This window comes from Trematomus bernacchii, unplaced genomic scaffold, assembly GCF_902827165.1.
Source record: "Trematomus bernacchii unplaced genomic scaffold, fTreBer1.1, whole genome shotgun sequence".
Lineage (NCBI taxonomy): Eukaryota > Metazoa > Chordata > Actinopteri > Perciformes > Nototheniidae > Trematomus > Trematomus bernacchii.
Window position 1 is genome coordinate 133279 of NW_022987888.1, and position 25337 is coordinate 158615.

Genomic DNA, 25337 nt, shown 5'->3' on the forward strand with positions numbered 1-25337 from the left:
TGGAGCTCCCTCAGGTACTCCTCTAAAGGAGGAACAGTGGGAATGAAAGGGGGCAGGGTTATGCCTGAAGAAGGCGCTAGCCTGGGTCGGCCTGCGGAACCTGAAGCTGCAAGCGTACCAGGGCCGCACGAATAATGGCCGCCATGGAGCCGTCCTCCGTGCACTGCAAAGAGCTCTGAGCAGAGGAGTGGGGAGCCTCTTCGGGGGTGAGCGGGGCCCCGCCCCCCGCCTTTCAAGAAGAGGTTCAGCCGGAGCCGCTAGCGACATGGCATCCTCAAGCAGAGGTGTGGCAACCGAAGGCGGGCCAGGCGGCAAGCTAGTAGCCCCCACACCGGCCCCTGGCTGAAGGGCCAACAGGAGCGGCTTTGTCTGCTCCATGATGGCAGCTAACCGATCCACCTTAGGGGACAGCCCACATGAATGAGCCATTCTGTGGGTAGCCAGATGCAGCGTAGCCGGGAGCGGGAACACAGCCTGCACCAGCTACCTGTTTAACGGAAAGAGTAGAGCGGTGCTGCTACTCGCCAAACAGAAAGAGGGATGTAATTACACCCACGTTACCGGCAGAGGGAGCGGGAGCGAGAGCGCTGCCTTCGCCTAGCTGGATTAATAAACAAGGCAGTCTAGCGTCTACCAGGAGCGGGGGCGAGAACACTGCCTTCACTGGTTAAGTTCGAGACGAATGCCAGATGCAGTATGCAGCCACGGTACTCTCGCGCAGCGAGAGTACCGTGGCTGCATACTGCATAATGCATCGCTGCATCGCTGCATACTGCATCGCGCAGCGAGAAGATGAAAGGAACAGATCCTCTGACGACACCGGCTGATATAGCCGGTGTCACGTGGGTCACAGGTGACTTTGTTGTTATTGGTACTCGAGCTGCGCATGCGCACGATGGACATATCCAGTGCTAAAAGCACCGCCTCTGGCGGTCAGTAGGGACGAAATAGAACTCCTGGCAGTCTAATCTTAAAGGTCCCATGAAAATTCAGTCTCTGCCGGGTCCATGTTATCTGGCACTGGAGTGTGAACATGACCAGGGTTTTATGGAGGAGTTGATTAGATGGTGCTCCTCATTGTGAACCAGCTGCGCCTTCTAACGATCACCACACTGCACAGGAGAGAGAGGAGAAAGCAAAACACCTAAACCATAACACTGTCCAGGAAATATGCCCAAATCAACAAAAACTGCGAGCCGGCAGGCAAGACGCTCCGCTTCTGAAATGCTTCTGAAACGCGCCTGGTAGGGTATGACGCCGGAGGAGGCCGGACCAAAACCGCGGCGCAGCCGTAACGCGGCGCAGACGGACCCGGTGGAATCTAGGGGTTAGAGTTTTACTCGCTACAGGGTGTACTTTGAGGGTTTGTGACTCTGCACACCGTTCACATGCAGAAACACCTTCATAACACACAAGGGGACGGGTCATAACCGGAAAAGCATGACATGGGACCTTTAATGTTAGCTAATAGCAAAGGTAGCTAACGTTAACTAAAACCACCATGCCATTCATGTTATAAGAGCTTTTCTGAAATGAATTGAAAATGTTTAAATGCTTATTAAAAACATGTTAACAATGTCACAAATGATAAATAACTGTCACGAAATGCATATGTACTGTTTCTGGTTTTGAACGTTTCTGAACATACAGCCATCATGTGGTGTCCTTTTTCTCAACCAAGGCTTATTTGAACTGGTCAAATATGCAGTCTTGATCAAACACAAATCAAGATTCTGTTACTGTACTGTTTATTTCTGCCCTCAAAAGTTTTCTGAAACGTATTTTAGTGCACTATTTAGCTGTAATTTGAGATCGTTTTTATAACAGACGGACGCCATTTTCAAATCAAATCAAATCAAGTTTTATTTATATAGCACATTTTTAAACGATTTTTCATCGAGCCAAAGTGCTGTACATATAATAAAAAAATACCCTACAGTAAAGACACTTTACAGCAAATACAACAGCACAGTTTGTTCAGAATATCAGTATGAGAAAACGACACCCTCTGTCCTTAGACCCTCTGTCCTTAGACCCTCTGTCCTTAGACCCTCTGTCCTTAGACCCTCACATCGTACAAGGAAACACTTCCAGAGAAACCCCACAGTTTAAAGGGAACATGGGAGAAACCTCAGGGAGAGCAACAGAGGAGGGATCCCTCTCCCAGGACGGACAGACGTGCAATAGATGCCGTGTGTAAATCCAAGAGATAATACATTTTACAGCTTTTCATTTGAATTTTAATACATTTTGTGATTAACTTCAAGCGGAATCTTTCCAAACTCGGATAAAACTGTAAAAATATGCAGTGCTGATCAAACATGAATAACAGTTAGTTGTATAGATAGATAGTTATATAGTTAGGTAGATTGTTTTCACATTTGTGTACATATATCCGGATGCGCCAAAATGTCCAATGCCCCTACCAGGATTGTCATTTTGAAACCAGTGACATTTAATTCCCACAAAAGCAGGAACCATGATGGCAGACAGAGGCAGAGCCAGTTGCAGTTTAAGCCAGGAATTTTGATGAATACAGAAACATTTGATCAAACTGACCGGACTGAAAATGAAAGGGACATTCAAGACACAACAGATGTTGAAGAAGATGATTTGGTGGTAGATAATATCGATGACTTGTGTCGGAGTCGGGAGGGCTGATCATTTATTCCGGCAAATGACTCAGACCTACTAATTGACCTAACAGAAGTTATTGAGTCTACGTAAGTTTACTGCTTGGCTCAGATCCACCAACGTCAGCAAGATCTCACCTCTATTAACTCCTGAAGAACCAGGTTCAATGAACTGCTGTTTCAATTCAGACGACCCCCTAAATCTGTTTAAGCGATCCCGAAGGATTCTGATATCAGTAATGAGGTGTGGCCCTACCTAAGTCTGAGTGTAGCAGTGTGCAATCTCACCTTTGAAGCAGGAGAGGAGAGCGCAGATGTCTTTCAAGTTGTCCCAATCCAAAAGGTGGGATCAGTTTATTTGAAGAAAAATAGGTCCACACTTGAACAGGGTTTTTACCTTCTCTCGTTACAACATTATAATCATACTAAACATATCATGCTGTGATCATGTTCTAATGTGAAACTTTGATTCACAGTTTTACATTTATTACACTAAATTGTAACTTCAACTGCCCAATTCAGTTGTGACATTTAAAATCTCCCGACAGAATTTAGAGGCATTTCCTCATAAATGACCGGTGATAATAAAAAGCACATTCAAACTTTCATTCACCAAATCAGTTCATTTTCTCATTTCCACATTCGTATACTTCAACTAGTCCCGCATGAATTCAGAGGACCTTTCCTCACAGGTGGCAGGGTACTAACTTTCAACAAACATCAATTCATTCCACTCATTTCACAAAGAAATTCACTCAGCATTCAACAAAGAAATTCGAGAGATATTTACCAAGTTTGAGAGAACCTTACCGAGACCAAAACCCCAGCTCTCAGGGAGAAAGCTACCAGGGGAACCCCCCCCCCCCCCTCTCTCGAGTCTGCTCCCTCTCCACCAGTGTCTTTATGCTCAAAAACAGGACAGAGAAACCTAAAGACCCCTCCTCCATACCCATATCTGTGGAAACTGGGCATCTGATGCACAGGACTGGACATGACCAGACATATTCTATGGCTCTGGCATAAGACACACCTTCCCATGTTTGTGTAAAAAGGTCATGACCCCTACTCTGCAGGACTTGCAAAATATTATTCTCGGCTATGACACAAAACCTTTTTGGGGCCTCAGTGTATTTCTCCTTAAGTCAGGAGCCCCCCCCCCCCCTGTGTACTGCTGTGAGGGGAGAGAGAAGAAACTGCCTCACCTCTTATCAGTGACACCCATACACCATTATAGGCCTTACACTCTCAACTTAACAAACATAGAATTCCAGAGAAATATTGTACTTTAACACAAAACTTGAATTTTCCAATATATTTTATTTTTTCAAAAGAAATTGACTGTGAACACAGAAAAGAAACGGCTGTCACAATGAAGTCAAATGATGAACATGAGAGAAATCAGATTATATCAGAGTTTAAATAAAGGGTCTCTCTTCTCAAACCCAACATGTACTAGGAAAGCAGAAAGCAGACATTTAGAAATGTAAATGTGCAGTAGTTGCTCAGAGACGACTCCTCTCAGACTTGATGTGAAACCTCCAGGAACAAAAGGATGGAGGAGTGAACACATTACCCTTCATCCCTCCCCCTAAATCCCACCCTTGATACCCCCTCCTCTCTAAAGATGACCCCAGTCTAGTCTCCTTCAAGTACTTTAGCTTCAAATGGGCCATTTCAATTCTGCATTCAGAAAGGAGATTATTCAAGATTAAAAGTAGCGATGCAGCACAAGATGTAAATATTTATTTAACGACCCTCCTTCACCGCAATTCAACGGAAGATGATGGACTTTCATATTTCAAACATTTAACACCTTTCTCCAGAAATAGTGACTCTCAGTGAGTTTCAGTTCTAACCTGGATAACTGCGACTGAGTCTCACATTACAAGTATCTCTAGTGTCTCTCTTCTCATACCCAACGTGTCTTAGTGTTTTAAAGATCACTTCAAAAAGGACAAAAACTCAAACATTTCAATTGAACATAAATGTGTAATAAAAATATTCAGTGAATGTTGGGCAACTAAACATAGCAAGAACCTTTCTGAACTCGATGCTCACTAAAATTGCAACTACACACAACGGGTAATTGATTAGGAAGTATTATACATAAAGACTATATTAAGAAATGTACGGAAAAGATCAAGAGATGCTTCTATTTACAGATGTTCCCTAAACGTCTCATTCACAGGCTGCTGGTAGACAGATCATTGTTACGTTCAGCAACGCAGCAACAGTATAAGGCTGCTTTATCCAAATCAAAAAACATTTTCATTAACCAGAGCACTCTCATATAGAGCTAAGTGTGTGAGGACAGCAGGGTTTTGGGAGGTCTGAATGTAGTCCATAAAAAACATGTTTATTAGAACGTAAAGTCACTGTTGGTCAGCTTTACATTTGGAGAAAAGCAGGAGGAATGCTAGCTTGACTCAGAAAAGGATCAGATGGAGGCAGAGTGAGTGTGCTGGTGGGCTTTAAGACTACTACCATGAGAAAAGGTTTTTCCACACTCTTCACAGCTGTATGGTTTCTCTCCCGTGTGAATACGATGATGGCTCTGAAGATGACTTGATGAAATGAACGTTTTTCCACACTCTTCACACCAGTATGGTTTCTCTCCTGTGTGAATACGATGATGGACTGAGAGACTACTTGATGAAGTGAACGTTTTTCCACACTCTTCACAGCTGTATGGTTTCTCTCCAGTGTGAATACGATGATGGACTGAGAGACCACTTGATGAAATGAACGTTTTTCCACACTCTTCACAGCTGTGTGGTTTCTCTCCTGTGTGAATACGATGATGGACTGAGAGATCACTTGATGAAATGAACGTTTTTCCACACTCTTCACAGCTGTGTGGTTTCTCTCCAGTGTGAATGAGCTGATGAGTTGAAAGGGTGCTTTTCTGAGCAAAAGTTTTCCCACACTGGTCACAGCTGTGTGGTTTCTCTCCAGTGTGAATGAGCTGATGAGTTGAAAGGCTGCTTTTCTGAGCAAAGGTTTTCCCACACTGGTCACAGCTGTGTGGTTTCTCTCCAGTGTGAATGAGCTGATGAGTTGAAAGGCTGCTTTTCTGAGCAAAGGTTTTCCCACACTGGTCACAGCTGTACGGTTTCTCTCCAGTATGAATGCGCTGATGAGTTGAAAGGCTGCTTTTCTGAGCAAAAGTTTTCCCACACATTTCACAGCTGTGTGGTTTCTCTCCAGTGTGAATGCGCTGATGAGTTGAAAGGTTGCTTTTCCTAGCAAAGGTTTTCCCACACTGGTCACAGCTGTGTGGTTTCTCTCCAGTGTGAATGCGCTGATGAGTTGAAAGGCTGCTTTTCTGAGCAAAGGTTTTCCCACACTGGTCACAGCTGTACGGTTTCTCTCCAGTATGAATGCGCTGATGATTCTTTAAAGAATTAGATGTTGTGAGGGATTTGTTACACTGGTCACATATGTGAGATCCGGTTCGCTTTCTTCTTCTCCGTTCCTAAAATATACAGTGAGAGACAAAGAGTCAGTGAGAGGCCGTCGTGCAGAGATCTACAAAAATACAAGCCCATTTGATTTCATATGACCAAATCATACTTAATCAAAATGTAGGTTTTCTTTTATTTAAAAAACTTTAGTTAAAATACTTCACCTTATTTTTTTTTTTTAAAGATTTCTGAATTTCTTTCTGAATTTTATTTAAAGGGGACCTATCATGCAAAATGCACTTTTGTACGTCTTTTATACATGAATATGTGTCCCCGGTGTTCCAGGGAACTCACCAAGTGTCAGAAAACACAACCCTCTCTATTTTCCTCCATACCCAAATCTCTAAAAAAGGGGCTGCAACGGATCTGATAAAAACTGATCCAGATTTGAACACTGTCCTGACGTCAGGACGGTGGCGCTACGGCTATTGGGCCAACTCCACCAATCAGGAGGAGACAGCCACGGCCATTGCCGTTCGAAAGCGCTGGAGACGCTGTAGTACATATGCCAGGCCTGTAAGGTCTTCTTTGTTATTTATTGAGCTTTAAAACAAATGAATAACGACTCTATATAATAAAACATGGAGGACGGCGATCTCTTTTTCTCCCCCTCTTCTGACAGCCCAGCAGCTGATCAGAGCACGTCTCCCCTCTCCTGCAGGGGGGCGTGGTCAGCAGAATCAGACCCGTAGACAGCAAACAGCACATAGAGCGAAATGAGGCATGGCTAAAATCATGATCTGTTTGGTATTTTGAAAACAGAAACGTATAAATATACCTTATATAGGTATGGCCCTACAATATATCATTTAAATATAGCATGATAGGTGTCCTTTAAATGTATCATTTATTTAATTTATTTTTGTATTGGTTTTTCAGTTGAATTATACGTTCAGGGTAATCTACAGTTAATATACTGTTCAAATTATTATTTGTTTTAAAGTTCAATAAATGGATGTTCTCAAAGTCAATTAATAATCATATTTAATAATCATGATATCAATTATTGACCAAAAATAATCGTGATTATGATTTTTTCCATAATCGAGTAGCCCTAGTGTGTGTGTGTGTGTGTGTGTGTGTGTGTGTGTGTGTGTGTGTGTGTGTGTGTGTGTGTGTGTGTGTGTGTGTGTGTGTGTGTGTGTCAAGAGCTCTGCTGCCTTGGCTACAATCTTTCATCGTTGCTGTTGTATGATTGGTGTTTAACTACGGTATTTAGCGTCTACAGCACCTCCGCTTTTAGGGTTGACATAGACCCAAACGTCGCCCGGAGGTCCCCCGGTGTTGTTGCGGGAGCTGCTGCACTAGCTAACGCTGCACTAGCTAACGCTACATTAGCAAAACAAACGCTAATTTCTTTTGCAAAAGGTGCAGCGGGCTTCAAACACGTTCCCTCCACTGGTTTCAACCAAGCACTAAATTTGAGGTTTTCCAACCAAATACGGTTGAACTTACACTTCCCCATATTTATTTGTAAGTAGATTTGAAGAGACATGAGTTTCTGACTGCCGCTAGCTGAAGCCTGGTTGCTCGGTTACTAGCTGGGTGTTCTCCGATAAGGGGCCGGGGGAAACAAAGTTATTGATTACTGGTTCCAAGTTGATTTATTTCAATACAAATTGTTGGGTGGAACTGAACGGCTCTTACCGTACTGGTTACTTTGCAGCCCGGACATTTCCCCTAAAACACATTTAGACGCTATCGCAACACAGAAGTACCTTTCAAATCCGATACTTTATAAGACCTTCTAAATCATATTTAAGACCTTTCTTATTTTTTTGGTCATATTTAAGACCTTTTTAAGGCCTTCAATTCTGATTATCAAATGTAAGACTTTTTAAGAGCCCGCGGGAACCGTGTAAAGGCTTAATTAAATTCATAATTGTATCAACATAAATATTGTCCCTTCAACAACAACAAGGTCTGCTTAATACGGATAGTTTTTAACCTAATTGACACTCGTAAAATCACACATTTCCTGACCAATCATGTGCAAGACCCCGCCTACTCATACGGCACATATAAGGAGTACTTTGGAGCTCCCCCTTTGAGCCCTGGCACAAGATGGCTTCCAGGTCTGAACAAAGGAACTGAAGATTACTTTGTGATTGTGTGTTTTAAAGACTGTTAAATTAAACTAGAGACGCTACATACTGATATACACGTGAACATCAGCAGGAGAGGACTCTTTAAAGTAGAGACACTACATACTGATATACACGTGAACATCAGCAGGAGAGGACTCTTTAAAGTAGAGACACTACATACTGATATACACCTGAACATCAACAGGAGAGGACTCTTTAAAGTAGAGACACAACATACTGATATACACCTGAACATCAACAGGAGAGGACTCTTTAAAGTAGAGACACTACATACTGATATAGACCTGAACATCAGCAGGAGAGGACTCTTTAAAGTAGAGACACTACATACTGATATACACGTGAACATCAGCAGGAGAGGACTCTTTAAAGTAGAGACACTACATACTGATATACACCTGAACATCAACAGGAGAGGACTCTTTAAAGTAGAGACACAACATACTGATATACACCTGAACATCAACAGGAGAGGACTCTTTAAAGTAGAGACACTACATACTGATATACACCTGAACATCAGCAGGAGGGGACTCTTTAAAGTAGAGACACTACATACTGATATACACCTGAACATCAGCAGGAGAGGACTCTTTAAAGTAGAGACACTACATACTGATATACACCTGAAGATCAGCAGGAGAGGACTCAATTACAATTACGTAACAATATCAAGCCACACTTATTGTTTTTCCTTCGGCTGTGAGTGTTTGTGTGTGCTCAGGATGAGTTTCGCTTGTTCTAGCTTTATCGCCAAACCTGTCTGCTCCTCCAGCAGTGTGTGTGTCTGTGTGTGTGCGAGCAATGCTAACTGGGCTAACTAAGTTGCTCGCATTTCCATCTCCAAGGTTAGCAGATGGCCTTACATGTATCTCATAGCTGGAGAATGTCTGCAATCAAACACGAAATACTCAGACAGTATACTCCGGGTGATTTACCGTACGGTCACTACATTATAGTTGGCGTTCCTGGCGTGTATGCTACCGAGCTACCGTTCATAGCGTGTATGCTACATAGCTAAACAACAAGGCTACCTACAGCTAGACATGCTAGGGAAAACATTGTTTTCATGCCAGCTACAATGATTGACCGAACGTAGCAGACTACCCGTATAAGATTGCAATTGTAAACATGTTCTTGCTAGCCTAGACTAGCTGTATAGTAGATTGGCATATTACACTGAACAACTAGCAAACGTAGATTAGCATATTAGCTGGCAAGCTAACTGTGTTGATTAGATAGATAGATTAGATAGATACACACTCCTACCACAACTACTACTAACGAATCTAAAACAACTAAGTTTCTCTAATATTTTGTGATTTGCATTTGATTTCGTCCAGCCAGATCAGGAAACTCCTGGCGTATCTGGCGGACAACACACACACGGGACGACCACTCTGATGCCTCGTCCTAAAAAGCCCCGGCAGCCGCTTACAAAGCTTTATATTTACACATGTTCATTTTGTACATTTCTAAAAATAAAGTTTGATGGAAATACTTAGTAGCCTTTCTTCTCTGAATGATTTGCTCCTATAACATATCAGTCATATATAGCAAACCATGATTTGATTTCTCATCAAACAGTAGTAGTTTATTACAGGTAAAAATAACGTACTCTTCTATAACAACAGTTGTAGGTACAGTTCGGTTAGTTAGCGTATAAAATATACGGCTGTACCGAGGCCATTATAAGACTGATGTTCCGCTGAGAGCGAGCCGAAAAAAGCACTGTTAGACATGGGCGGAGCCTCTCTGGTGGTTGACTAATCAGAACACACTGGGCTCACAGGGAGGGGGGGGCAAGAGCTGCAACGAGCCGTTTAGTGGAGAGAGTGAATACCGGTGAATACACACACTTTACAGAGATGCTGTATGAGAAACCAATGTGAGTTTGGAAAAATGCACAGTATAAATCTATTTTAGTATACCTCAACAATGGAATTATGATCAGTGGAAATGGCCATGACATGGGCCCTTTAAATAAAAGTACAGGTTTAAAGTCCTTAAATAACCCAAATGTGCCCCAGTGTAAGGGATAACAGTGTTAGGAATATATTGTGATGAAGTGAACACTGACCTGAGGTCTGGGGGTCTCTTTGTTCTCCTCCATGCTGCTCTCAGTGCTCCTTCTCCTGCTGGGTCTCTGAAATAAGTATTAACACTACAGTCAACACAAAACCAATCTACAGCTAAGAAGTAGCTTAGCAGCAGAGGTGGGAAGTACATTTACTCAAGTACTGTACTTAAGTACAACCATCGAGGTACTTGTACTTTACTTGAGTATTTACATTGTATGCTACTTCTACTCCTCTACAGTTCAGAGGTACATGGTGTACTTTTACTCCACTACATGTATTTAATACCTTTAGTTACTTTACAGATGTGGATGAATGATGTGAAATATAATCAAGAGAGAGAGAGAGAGAGAGAGAGAGAGAGAGTGTGTGTGTCAGAGAGAGAGAGAGTGTGTGAGTATGAAATGAACAGTTACGGCCCGTCCACACAGCGGCTTTGGAAAAAGCTTGCCGGCGGGCGTGTCTGAAGCTCGACCAACAACAAATCACATGAATCTCCCGCCCCTGAGACACAAGCAGCGGTTTGATTGGCTAGAGCTTGTACTGGCATATGATTTGATTGGCTGACGCTTCCACCGAAAGCTTCAGAAGCTTCAAAAGTTGAACATTGCTCAACTTTTGAAGCCTGAGATGCTTGGAAAGCTCCGCTCTGCTTCCCACAATGCAGTTTGGCGAAAAGTGAGGCAAAGTGACGTCACCCCATTCAAAGTGAATGGGCAGAAGCGTTGGAAGATTTTTTTAACGCTGCTGTGTGGACGTACCGTTAGAACTGACTGCTGTCAGTTGGAGTGATGACATCATCGTGTTCCATTACACAGGTGTTTATAGTTGAGCTAACGAGCTCTGAAGAGATCAAAGGTTTGCATTGTTCTGAATGAGAGATAAACCTCTTACATGTGAACGTTTTGTGGAAGAACGATAACAGATATCTGTGAAATTTCAAAACGTGAAGCATGTCAAGGAAGTTGAGTATCTGAAGTGTAATGTTTGTGTATTTTTGGGTTAATAATGTGGCCTTTTTGGCAGTTTAAGAAAGGTGTGCGGCTGCTGCTGTGAGGAAATATCTGCCTGAAATATCTCTAAAAGTAAGAATCAGATTTAAAAGTTGTCTTACACGAATAATGTGAGAAAGATGTGTAACATTTTAAAGTTGGAATGAGGTTTCTGAGTGAAAGTATGAATGAACAGTTAGCAGTTGAAGTCGCATGAAGATTTGTTGAAGTCTGAAGAATATCTCCATTGACTTCAATGGTTAAAAATGTGATGTATTATGGGATGTATCTCTGGAATTATGAAAGTTATGAATGAGAAAAGTAATAGCGCCCGATTCCCGACCGAGCTGAACGTTTTGATGTTGGAACGGAGTTTCTGCGATGTTGAATGTGGGAGGAGAAGAGGGACAAAATAAGTCGGCGGAATAATAATAATAAACGTTTTGTCCGTAGCATAACATATAGTTGGAATGCTGTATCAGCATTCCAACTATATGAAGGCAAGGCTACACAGACTACTATAATGCTGTTTGAGTTTAAGCTTCAGTTGAAAGGAAACACAGTGTTTTTGTTTCATAAGTCAGGTGTCCATGTTCTGCATTAAACAACTCAAAGAATGCAAGTAGCCAAAATAAAAAGCAGAACGGAAATGAAGGCTGGTGGCAGCGCGTCTGAGGGTGGAGCATGCTACACACTGATCCACCATCTGCAGAGGGTTCTGGATGTGTGGGGCAGGTTCTGGGCTCACTGGGGGAGCATGCTACACACTGATCCACCATCTGCAGAGGGTTCTGGATGTGTGGGGCAGGTTCTGGGCTCACTGGGGGAGCATGCTACACACTGATCCACCATCTGCAGAGGGTTCTGGATGTGTGGGGCAGGTTCTGGGCTCACTGGGGGAGCATGCTACACACTGAAGGACTCTCTCATACTGACGTTTGAAAAGATAGGTGTAGTCTTTGTGTTGAAAGTGTGTAAAGGAGGATGATATTTCATTGTAGTCAATCTGCTTATTTATGAATTGAAATGTATTGGTTTTTTCTATCCTCACCTCCTTGTTTCCTTCACTTGTTCCCTGATTGGTTTCCTCCTCCTCTTCCTCGTCCCCTTTCCTCTTGACTCCTTTACTCTCTGATGAAGATTTCTCCTCCTCTTCCTCAGACTTTGGTTCTGGGCTCTTCAGTTTCTTGTTGACTGTTGGAGAAAAAATCATCCTTACAAAGTGTGTGTGTGTGTGTGTGTGTGAGTGTGTGTGTGTGTGTGTGTGTGTGTGTGTGTGTGTGTGTGAGTGTGAGTGTGAGAGTGAGAGTGTGTGTGTGTGTGTGTGTGTGTGTGTGTGTGTGTGCGTGTGTGTGTGTGTGCGTGCGTGTGTGTGTGTGTGAGTGAGTGTGAAAGTGTGTGAGTGTGTGTGTGTGAGTGAGTGAGTGTGTGCGTGTGTGTGTGTGTGTGTGTGTGTGTGTGTGTGTGTGTGTGTGTGTGTGCGTGTGTGTGTGTGTGTGTGTGTGTGTGTGTGTGTGTATGTGTGTGTGTGTGTGTGAGTGTGAGTGTGTGTGTGTGAGTGTGTGTGTGTGAGTGAGTGTGTGTGTGTGTTTCACCTGGAGGGGTGACAGCAGGAGCGTTGCTCTTTTCTCGCTCTGATTCAATCTGACAGATAAAGTTCAAAAGAGAAGAAAACACTGAGATGAGTCGCTAATGGGACGATAAGGAGCACGGCTTCATCAAATACAAATAATCAATAATCAATTACATTTGAAAGTGGATCAATACAAAAGGTAAGAAGAATTAATAATAATAAAAAACAGGAAAATAAATAAATAAGATACCTTGTTTATCCACAGTATCAAAGCAAATACAAGAAATACAAATAATGAATAATAATAATGAAAGGAGGAAATGATTGAGTAGAAGTTGCAGGACAGGAAGTCAAAGCAGAAAAAGGGAAAGAGGGCACAAATATAGAGTTTAAATAGACTACAAAATGGATGTAAAGCTACTTTTTCTACGTTTGTATAAATACTTTTCATTATATTTTATTGAAAAAATGGACAAGCAGTCCCAAACTCCACGTTCCTCTCCCCAGATTGTTACGTGTGCGTTAGCTTTAAGGTGAGAGCAGCTGGTTGTAAACTGGAGTCTAATGAAGAGAGGGGATTGAACAGAATATCAGTTTGAACTAGAGAATGCAATTCCTGAAGAAATTGCTAATGGGAATGCTTTATGCTGAAAAGCTGACGCTAAACTGCTATGCTGAAATGTAATGTGTAAGAAAGTGAAGAATTTAGATTGAAATGATACATGAACACTGGGGGCTTGAATGTGTGATGAGAGAAAAGAAAGTAAAAAGGCTTGGAAAAGCAGCAGAATATTTGAACTGCAAACTTTTGAACTAACTTGATGGCGAATGATCTGTCGCCATGCCAACGGCATTTGATGACATCCCATAATACGCTTAGATGCGTTGATGGCTGCATCGTTACCAAACCTGTGAAGTTTTGGGCCATTTGGAGCATTTTCACTGAAGTTATGAGAAAACCGTGTTTCATGGCGGGCATTGTGTTGCCATGGCAACGGCATGTCCCGTAGATGTCTTCACGGCTGGACTTTTAGCACACATGTGAAGTTTGAGCACTTTTTGAACATTTTCATAGGAGTTATAGCGACATCGTCTTTTATGGCGAGGGATCCATGGAAACGGCATATGGTGAGATTTCAGATTTGGGTTAGAGCTGTTGAGGCATGGACCGGAGAGAGAGAGAGAGAGAGAGAGAGAGAGAGAGAGAGAGAGAGAGAGAGAGAGAGAGAGAGAGAGAGAGAGAGAGAGAGAGAGAGAGAGAATGAAATGAACAGTTAGAACTGACTGCTGTCAGTTGGAGTGATGACATCATCGTGTTCCATTACACAGGTGTTTATAGTTGAGCTAACGAGCTCTGAAGAGATCAAAGGCTTCATTGTTCTGAATGAGAGATGAACCTCTTACATGTGAACGTTTTGTGGAAGAACGATAACAGATATCTGTGAAATTTCAAAACGTGAAGCATGTCAAGGAAGTTGAGTATCTGAAGTGTACTTTCGGGTTAATAATGTGGCCTTTTTGGCAGTTTAACTAAAGGTGTGCGGCTGCTGCTGTGAGGAAATATCTGCCTGAAATTACAATGGGTTTTAATGGAGACATGGTGAACGTTTTTGTCACTTCATGCCCTCAAGAGGTATTTTGTTTAATTATTTTGCTTAATTATTTGTCATTTTTCAAGCTACGAGATGTTTTCCTACGTTTATCATGAACAATTATGTCTCAGGAATGTAGGGTTTGGGAATTATGGCAGTTTTTAAAAAAAAATATGAAGGGAAATTTCAAGATTTGCTCCACTCTAGCTGTGACATCACGCACTCTAGTTCATGTTAAAATCTGAAGAAAGCCTCTTTACCAAGGTCTGAACAATGTTTAATATCTCTAAAAGTAAGAATCAGATTTAAAAGTTGTGTTACACGAATAATGTCAGAAAGATGTGTAACATTTTAAAGTTGGAATGAGGTTTCTGAGTGAAAGTATGAATGAACAGTTAGCAGTTGAAGTCGCATGAAGATTGTTCAAGTCTGAAGATTTTCTCCATTGACTTCAATGTTAAAAATGTGATGTATTATGGGATGTATCTCTGGAATTATGAAAGTTATGAATGAGAAAAGTAATAGCGTCCGATTCCCGACCGAGCTGAACGTTTTGATGTTTGAACGGAGTTTCTGCGATGTTGAATGTGGGAGGAGAAGACGGACAAAATAATTGGACGGAATAATAATAAACTTTTCGTTCGTAGCATAACATATAGTGGGAATGCTGTATCAGCATTCCAACTCAATAAGTACAGGGTGCGTACGGGTGCTGGAAATCCTTGAAAATGCTTGAAATTGTACGAGGTGCTTTCAAGGTTTGAAAAGTGCTTGAATTTTGGGAATGGTGCTTGCATTTTGGATAAAGGGCTTGAAATTGTAAATGCTTTACTTCGCTTTTTAGATTAAAAGAAAATAAAGAAGTCAGAGCGAGCTTAATTGTTTCGCTTTTAAATAAAACATCTCCGCTCCGGCCTTCCCTGCGGCAGCAGAGCCTTTCCCTAGACCTTTGATTTATTACCACCATTTTATTTGATTTGTATTGTTTGTTTGTTTGTTATTGCTTTTTATTCATTCTACCGTGTTGTGTAATGTTTTTATACTGTTCATGCTCACTGCTTGTAGCACTTTGGGATTTGAAGTCAAATATGAAGTGCTTTATAAATGAAACCCATTATTATTATTATTCTATAATAGAGTCCCTATGTTATGTCAGTCTCCATCCTGTGGTGTTCAGAGGATGAAGCGGATCAAGCACTCACGGCATTTCGTGTTATAGTCACGAAATATAATCTATTGATTCGACACAGAGCGATTTTAAAATCAATGTATTTCAACTGGTAGTATGTTTCGTGCCTAAACCAAATGTGACTTGCTCTCACCCCCCATCATGCTGTCTTTTTACCGAGGCGCCACCGAGAGCATCCTCAGCAGCTGCATCACGCTGTGGTTCGGAAGCTGCACCGCCTCCAACCGCAAGAGCCTGCAGCGCATTGTGAACTCTGCCCAGAGGATCATCGGTGCCTCACTCCCCTCACTACAGGACATATACAACACCCGCCTCACCCGCAAAGCACTCAGCATTGAGGGTGACTCCACCCACCCCTCCAACAGCCTCTCCAGCCTCCTGCCTTCAGGGAGAAGGTTCCTCAGCCTCAGCTCACGCACCTCCAGGCTGAGGAACAGCTTCCTCCCTCCCTCTGACATCTCTCCCCTGAACTCTCCACCCTGCCCCAAATGGACACACACACACACACACACACACACACACACACACACACACACACACACACACACACACACACACACACACACACACACACACACACACACACACACACACACACACACACACACACACACACACACACACACACACACACACACACACACACACACACACACACACACACACACACACACACACACACACACACACACACACACACACACACACACACACACACATGAATTGTTGACAATAAAGCTGACTTTGATTTCGACTCTATCAAAGTCAGTCACATTGACCCGAAGACACATTTTCGTTTGTATTGCTGGTCTGTTACCATTGGGAGTCTATTTGTATGCAGCTCTGCGTGATTTAGTGGCTACAATTCAGGCTAATACGCTACCAGAGGTGGAGAAGTACTCAGATCACTAATTGAGTAAAAGTAGAAGTACTCAGATCACTACTTGAGTAAAAGTAGAAGTACTCAGATCACTACTTGAGTAAAAGTAGAAGTACTCAGATCACTACTTGAGTAAAAGTAGAAGTACTCAGGTCACTACTTGAGTAAAAGTAGAAGTACTCAGATCACTACTTGAGTAAAAGTAGAAAGTACTCAGATCACTACTTGAGTAAAAGTAGAAAGTACTCAGGTCACTACTTGAGTAAAAGTAGAAAGTACCTCAGGTCACTACTTGAGTAAAGTAGAGTACTCAGGTCACTACTTGAGTAAAAGTAGAAGTACGCAGGTCACTACTGGAGTCAAAGTTAGATAAGTACTCAGATCACTTGTACTTGAGTAAAAGTAGAAGTACTCAGATCCATTGTACTTGAGTAAAAGTAGAAGTACTCAGATCTTGGTCCTACGTGAGTAAAAGTAGAAGTACTCAGGATCTTGTACTTGAGTAAAAGTAGAAGTACTCAGGTCTTGTACTTGAGTAAAGTAGAAAGTACTCAGGATCTTGTACTTGAGTAAAAGTAGAAGTACTCAGGTCTTGTACTTGAGTAAAAGTAGAAGTACTCAAGGTCTTGTACTTGAGTAAAAAGTAGAAGTACTCAGGTCTTGTACTTGAGTAAAAGTAGAAGTACTCAGAGTCACTACTTGAGTAAAAGTAGAAGTACTCAGATCACTACTTGAGTAAAGTAGAAGGTACCTCAGTCACTACTTGAGTAAAAGTAGAAGTACTCAGGTCACTACTTGAGTAAAAGTAGAAGTACTCAGATCACTACTTGAGTAAAAGTAGAAGTACTCAGATCACTACTTGAGTAAAAGTAGAAGTACTCAGATCACTACTTGAGTATCTTGTACTCATGATGTACTAAAGTAGAAGTACTCAGGTCACTACTTGAGTAAAAGTAGAAGTACTCAGGTCACTACTTGAGTAAAAGTAGAAGTACTCAGATCACTACTTGAGTAAAAGTAGAAGTACTCAGATCACTACTTGAGTAAAAGTAGAAGTACTCAGGTCTTGTACTTGAGTAAAGTAGAAGTACTTCAGGTCTTGTACTTGAGTAAAAGTAGAAGTACTCAGATCTTGTACTTGAGTAAAAGTAGAAGTACTCAGGTCTTGTACTTGAGTAAAAGTAGAAGTACTCAGATCACTACTTGAGTAAAAGTAGAAGTACTCAGATCTTGTACTTGAGTACAAGTAGAAGGACTCAGATCACTAATTGAGTAAAAGTAGAAGTACTCAGGTCACTACTTGAGTAAAAGTAGAAGTACTCAGATCTTCTACTTGAGTAAAAGTAGGAAGTACTTCATATCACTACTTGAGTAAAAGTAGAAGTAACTCAGATCACTACTTGAGTAAAAGTAGAAGTACTCAGATCACTACTTGAGTAGTCCTTCATATCTGTACTTGAGTTACAAGTAGAAGGATCTCAGATCATGTACTTGAGTAAAAGTAGAAGTTACTCAGGGTCATTGTACTTGAGTAAAAGTAGAAAGTACTCAAGGTCTTACATTGAGGTAAAAGTAGGAAGTGACTCAGGATCACTACTTGACGTAAAAGTCGAAGTACTCAGGTCTAGCTACTTGAGGTAAAAGTAGAAGTACTCAAGATCCTACTTGAAGTAAAGTAGAAAGTACTCAGGATCTTGTACTTGAGTAAAAGTAGAAGTACCTCAGGATCACTAATTGAGTAAAAGTAGAAAGTACTCTCAGGATTCACTACTTGAGTAAAGTAGAAGTACTTCAGATCACTACTTGAGTACAAGCTAGAAGGACTCAAGGTCACTAACTTGAGTAAAAGTAGAAGTACTCAGGGTCCACCTACTTGAGTAAAAAGTAGAGTACTCAGATCAACTACTTCGAGTAAAAGTAGAAGTACTCAGGATCACTACTTGAGGTAAAGTAGAAGTACTCAGGATCACTACTTGAGTAAAAGTAGAAGTCTCAGGATCCACTACTTGAGTAAAGTAGACGGACTCAGGATCACTACTTGGAAGTAAAAGTGAGAAGTACTCAGGTCACTACTATGAGTTAAAGTAGAAGTACTCAGATCCACTACTTGAGTAAAGTAGAAGTACTCAGGATCACTACTTGAGTAAAGTAGCAAGTACTTCAGTCACTACTTGAGTAAAAGTAGAAGTACTCAGATCACTACTTGAGTAAAGTAGAAGTACTCAGGTCCACTACTTGAGTAAAAGTAGAAGTACTCAGATCTTGTACTTGAGTAAAAGTAGAAGTACTCAGATCTTGTACTTGAGTAAAAGTAGAAGTACTCAGATCTACTTGAGTAAAGTACTCAGATCTTGTACTTGAGTAAAAGTAGAAGTACTCAGATCTTGTACTTGAGTAAAAGTAGAAGTACTCAGATCTTGTACTTGAGTAAAAGTAGAAGTACTCAGATCTTGTACTTGAGTAAAAGTAGAAGTACTCAGATCTTGTACTTGAGTAAAAGTAGAAGTACTCAGGTCTTGTACTTGAGTAAAAGTAGAAGTACTCAGATCTTGTACTTGAGTAAAAGTAGAAGTACTCAGGTCTTGTACTTGAGTAAAAGTAGAAGTACTCAGATCTTCTACTTGAGTAAAAGTAGAAGTACTCAGATCTTCTACTTGAGTAAAAGTAGAAGTACTCAGATCTTGTACTTGAGTAAAAGTAGAAGTACTCAGGTCACTACTTGAGTAAAAGTAGAAGTACTCAGATCACTACTTGAGTAAAAGTAGAAGTACTCAGATCACTACTTGAGTAAAGTAGAAGTACTCAGAGTCTTGTACTTGAGTAAAGTAGAGTACTCAGGTCTTGTACTTGAGTAAAAGTAGAAGTACTCAGTCTTGTACTTGAGTAAAAGTAGAAGTACTCAGATCTTGTACTTGAGTAAAAGTAGACGTCCAGATCATTGTACTTGAGTAAAAGTAGAAGTACTCAGGTCTTGTACTTGAGTAAAAGTAGAAGTACTCAGATCAGTGTACTTGAGTAAAAGTAGAAGTACTCAGGATCTTCTCCTTGAGTAAAAGTAGAAGTACTCAGGGTCTTGGTACTTGAGTAAAAGTAGAAGTACTCAGATCTTGTACTTGAGTAAAAGTAGAAGTACTCAGATCTTCTACTTGAGTAAAAGTAAGAAGTACTCAGATCTGTACTTGAGTAAAAGTAGAAGTACTCAGATCACTACTTGATAAAAGGTAAAGTACTCAGGTCACTTACTTGAGTAAAAGTAGAAGTACTCAGATCTTGTACTTGAGTAAAAGTAAAGTACTCAGGTCTTGTACTTGAGTAAAAGTAGAAGTACTCAGGTCACTTACTTGAGTAACAGTAGAAGTACTCAGATCACTACTTGAGTAAAGTAGAAGTACTCAGGTCACTACTTGAGTAAAAGTAAAGTACTCAGGTCCTACTTGAGTAAAAGTAGAAGTACTCAGATCACTACGTGAGTAAAAGTAAAGTACTGCAGATCACTACTTGAGTAAAAGTAGAAGTACTCCAGGTCACTTACTTGAGTAAAGTAGAAGTAACTCAGGTCACTTACTTGAGTAAAAGTAGAAGTACTCGAGGGTCACTACTTGAGTAAAAGTAGAAGTACTCAGGTCACTACTTGAGTAAAAGTAGAAGTACTCAGGTCACTACTTGAGTAAAAGTAGAAGTACTCAGATCACTACTTGAGTAAAAGTAGAAGTACTCAGGTCTTGTACTTGAGTAAAAGTAGAAGTACTCAGATCACTACTTGAGTAAAAGTAGAAGTACTCAGGTCTTGTACTTGAGTAAAAGTAGAAGTACTCAGATCTTGCTACTTGAGTAAAGTAGAAGTACTCAGGTCTTGTACTTGAGTAAAAGTAGAAGTACTCAGGTCTTTACTTGAGTAAAAGTAGAAGTACTCAGGTCTTGTACTTGAGTAAAAGTAGAAGTACTCAGGTCTTGTACTTGAGTAAAAGTAGAAGTACTCAGGTCTTGTACTTGAGTAAAAGTAGAAGTACTCAGGTCACTACTTGAGTAAAAGTAGAAGTACTCAGATCACTACTTGAGTAAAAGTAGAAGTACTCAGATCACTACTTGAGTAAAAGTAGAAGTACTCAAGTCTTGTACTTGAGTAAAAGTAGAAGTTACTCAGATCTGTCTCCTTGAGTAAAAGTAGAAGTACTCAGATCTTGTACTTGAGTAAAAGCTAGAAGTACTCAGCGTCACATTGTACTGAGTGAAAGTAGAAGTACTCAGATCACTACTTGAGTAAAAGTAGAAGTACTCAGCTTCACTACTTGAGTAAAAGTAGAAGTACTCAGATTTGTACTTGAGTAACATTAGAAGTACTCAGATCTTGTTTGATAAGTGAAGTACTCAGAATGTATTGGAGAAAAGTAAGTACTCAGGTCTTGTACTTGAGGTAAAAGTAGAATTACTCAGGGTCTTGCTACTTGGCGTAAAGTAGAAGTACTCAGATCACTACTTGAGTAAAAGTAGAAGTACTCAGGTCCTTGTACTTGAGTAAAAGTAGAAGTACTCAGATCACTACTTGAGTTACAAGTAGAAGTACTCAGATCTTCTCCTTGAATAAAAGTAGAAGTACTCAGATATTGTACTTGAGTAAAGTAGAAGTACTCAGATCTTGTACTTGAGTAAGTAAAGTACTCAGATCTTGTACTTGAGTAAAAGTAGAAGTACTCAGATCTTGTACTTGAGTAAAAGTAGAAGTACTCAGATCTTGTACTTGAGGAAAAGTAGAAGTACTCAGGTCTTGTACTTGAGTAAAAGTAGAAGTACTCAGGTCTTGTACTTGAGTAAAAGTAGAAGTACTCAGGTCTTGTACTTGAGTAAAAGTAGAAGTACTCAGATCACTACTTGAGTAAAAGTAGAAGTACTCAGATCTTGTACTTGAGTAAAAGTAGAAGTACTCAGATCTTGTACTTGAGTAAAAGTAGAAGTACTCAGATATTGTACTTGAGTAAAAGTAGAAGTACTCAGATCTTGTACTTGAGTAAAAGTACTCAGATCTTGTACTTGAGTAAAAGTAGAAGTACTCAGATCTTGAACTTGAGTAAAAGTAGAAGTACTCAGATCTTGTACTTGAGTAAAAGTAGAAGTACTCAGATCTTCTCCTTGAGTAAAAGTAGAAGTACTCAGATCACTACTTGAGTAAAAGTAGAAGTACTCAGATCTTGTACTTGAGTAAAAGTAGAAGTACTCAGATCTTGTACTTGAGTAAAAGTAGAAGTACTCAGATCTTGTACTTGAGTAAAAGTAGAAGTACTCAGGTCTTGTACTTGAGTAAAAGTAGAAGTACTCAGGTCTTGTACTTGAGTAAAAGTAGAAGTACTCAGATCTTGTACTTGAGTAAAGGTAGAAGTACTCAGATCTTGTACTTGAGTAAAGGTAGAAGTACTCAGGTCTTGTACTTGAGTAAAAGTAGAAGTACTCAGATCTTGTACTTGAGTAAAAGTAGAAGTACTCAGGTCTTCTCCTTGAGTAAAAGTAGAAGTACTCAGATCTTGTACTTGAGTAAAAGTAGAAGTACCAGAGTGTAGGAATACTCTGTTACAGTAAAAGTGCTGCATTCAAAATGTTCCTCAAGTAAAAGTAGAAAAGTATTCTCATCAAAATATATTTAAAGGGGACCTATCATGCAAAATGCACTTGTGTACGTCTTTTCTACATGAATATGTGTCCCCGGTGTTCCAGGGAACTCACCAAGTGTCAGAAAACACAACCCTCTCTATTTTCCTCCATACCCAAATCTCTAAAAAAGGGGCTGCAACGGATCTGATAAAAACTGATCCAGATTTGAACACTGTCCTGACGTCAGGACGGTGGCGCTACGGCTATTGGGCCAACTCTCCACCAATCAGGAGGAGACAGCCACGGCCATTGCCGTTCGAAAGCGCTGGAGACGCTGTAGTACATATGCCAGGCCTGTAGGTGGTGCTGTTCTCACAGAATCTGCCCAGAGCTAGAAAATGTCAAATTGAGCGAAATGAGGCATGGCTAAAATGCATGATCTGTTTGGTATTTTGAAAAACAAAAAGTATAAATATGCCTTATATAGGTATGGCCCTACACTATATTATTATAATATAGCATGATAGGTCCACTTTAAAGTAGCGACAGTAAAGGTAGTTATTGTGCAGATTGGTCCATTTCAGAATAATATATATGATATGTTTTATAATGATTGATCATGAAAGTGTTCTCAAAGCTGGTAAAGGTGCAGCTAGTTTGAATGGCTTTGTATACTGCAGGGTAGCTTGTGGATTTACTCCAGGTGGAACTAAAGTCTGATTTAACACTTGATTATATTTCACATCATTCATCCACATCTGTGAAGTAACTAAAGGTATTAAATACATGTAGTGGAGGAAAAGTACACCATCTACCTCTGACTTATGTTTACTGCCAACCTAAAAGTACCTCAGAAATAGTAATCAATAATGTATTGAAAAGTTATTTGGCTGATTGTTTTATATTGGCTCAGCCAGGTTATATGGGATGCCCAGTCTACGTACAGATGGGTCACTCATTTTGAAATATTAAACTTAGTTTTCTTTTCTTTAATTTTTCGTCCTCATCTAGAATGCTATCACGAAACACACATTTATTTGGCTGATTGTTTTATATTACAATAATCATTTGAGTATAAGTATGTGTATATAAATATGTAATTTACAACAGCTGTAAGATGCTTGAAAAGCTTGAAAATGCACCTTGAATTTGACTTTGAAAAGGTGTAAGAACCCTGTAAGCGACTCTTACTTTGAGTTTGCTCCCCACGGCGGGGGTGTTCTGGATCTCCCACATGGCTTCAGTGAAGCCTTTGATCCGGACGCCGCTGCCGAACTTCAGCTTGTTCCCGACGTACGGCACGATGTTCTCCGGAGGGATCGTTCCTCTGAGGACGGATATTAAACTTTGAAGTCACCATGTCTTTGCTGTCAGGATTACAGTGTGTGTGTGTGTGTGTGTGTGTGTGTGTGTGTGTGTGTGTGTGTGTGTGTGTGTGTGTGTGTGTGTGTGTGTGTGTGTGTGTGTGTGTGTCTGTGTGTGTGTGTGTGTACGTACATCTGATGCGTTCCGAAGAAGTAGACTGGGATTCTCTTATTTCTTCCACCGCCGACAAACGGACACACCTGAACACACAGAATATCACGTTAGCTAGGAATACACATCTGTACGCAGGTAGTTATGTTGTGTGTGTGTGTGTGTGTGTGTGTGTGTGTGTGTGTGTGTGTGTGTGTGTGTACCCTGGCAGGCCAGTGGGGGAATCCCTTCATCTTGGCGAACACCAGGTCTCCCTGTTTGAACTGGTCACCGTTTTCCCCCGGCATCGTGATAACTCTCACCTTAATGACAGAGAAACAGCCTGAAAGAAAACAGAAATATATTGAGATGACTTAATAACCATCATGTAATCAAGGGGCGTCTGAAAGACACATTTACTCATTCATTATATATATGTATATATACCAGTTTTAGTTTCACATGATGTGTAACTCTTCTCTTATCTTATTAAAAGTACATATTTATATCTGGTATGTAATTAAGGAGTAGTATAAAGTGACATCAAATGAAAATACTTAAGCTAATACAACTACCTGCAATCTGTATTTGAGTAAATGTACTTTATTTACTTTCCAACCATGAAACACTGTTTATTGTTGTACCGTTAACTGTTGACAGTTGTTATCTGAAATGTATAAATCACATTAAAGTTTAAACAGGTCGTTTATTTCAATGTATAAGCATCAAAAACCTATTCCATTCAGTGTTTAGAAAGAGTGAAGTGTAAACTGTGACATACACTGAGTAGTTTCTGTGTAGAGTATCATATATTTTGCATTCATTTAGTAGCATTTATACATATATTACTGTTAATGCAAATGTGAGATATAATCCAGACAAACAAAGAGTATTAAAAGAACAATATGTATCTCTGATATGTAGCTAAGGAGTATAAAGTGACCTTAAAATATAGTTTCCAACCATAGAAAACGGTTAATTGTAAGGCTTTACCTGTTGCTAGATGTTATCTGAAAGGTATAAACCACATTCAAAGAGAGAACAGGTCGTTTCCTTCCATCAGAAACATTTTTTAAACCAGTTTTTAAGTATTTGTTGTTTCATTTCCAGCTCGTCTTTGTTTACAAATACAGACTGCTAGCTCTGAAGCTAACTTTAGCATGTGGCTAAACCCTGAGCTGTAGCTGGACCCTAACTCTCTGTGGTTCATATGTATCTTAATGCAAGTTTACCGGGACATTAGAAGGTTTACATACCGTAAGAAACCCAGGGATTATGGTGTGAATCCGGAGATAAAGTCTCTGCTTTCTCTCGTTTCTAAGCTACGATCCTTCTCCTTCTTCTGTCGCCATGGTGACCGGGTACATCGTGTCGCGTGACAAACAGCGCTTTCCCGCTGGCAGTTGGACTGTACCATTGTGTGGGGAGACTGGACTATACCAACTCGGGGTAAATCTGTTAGAAAATATAAAATAAAACGAATTTTGGACAAAGACAAATATAAAGACAATTATTATCTTTCAAGGAAACGTGTTAAGATATTTTTAATTACCCTTAATGTAGATGTTATGCCAAATTATTCTTTACAGCCTTTAAGAGGATAGTGTGCTGGACTTCGAATCAGAGGGTAGCAAGTTCGAGTCCCACTGCAGTCAGCATGTCGTTGTGTCCCTGAGACACTTCTCCTCAAATTGCTCCTGTGGGGGTTGTCCATAGTACTGAATGTATGTAAGTCGGTTTGGATAAAAGCGTCTAACAAATGACATGTAATAATAATTAAGAGGCACATA

The 25337-nt window shown here is 40.6% G+C and overlaps 2 protein-coding genes across 2 annotated transcripts; both read right to left on the bottom strand.

The window, feature by feature from the left end:
• Positions 1-4894: 4894 nt before the first annotated feature.
• On the bottom strand, positions 4895-24810 carry LOC117469824 (zinc finger protein 502-like). Its single transcript, XM_034114270.1, has 3 exons — positions 24804-24810; positions 10286-10351; positions 4895-6108 (listed from the first exon to the last, which is right to left on the bottom strand). Exons 2-3 carry the CDS (start codon positions 10316-10318, stop codon positions 5071-5073), a joined length of 1071 nt encoding a protein of 356 aa, XP_033970161.1. The 5' UTR covers positions 10319-10351; positions 24804-24810; the 3' UTR covers positions 4895-5070.
• LOC117469848 (hepatoma-derived growth factor-related protein 3-like) lies at positions 12020-23874 on the bottom strand. Its single transcript, XM_034114305.1, has 6 exons — positions 23772-23874; positions 23590-23657; positions 23284-23419; positions 12871-12919; positions 12327-12469; positions 12020-12139 (listed from the first exon to the last, which is right to left on the bottom strand). Exons 1-6 carry the CDS (start codon positions 23853-23855, stop codon positions 12020-12022), a joined length of 600 nt encoding a protein of 199 aa, XP_033970196.1. The 5' UTR covers positions 23856-23874.
• Positions 24811-25337: the final 527 nt, after the last annotated feature.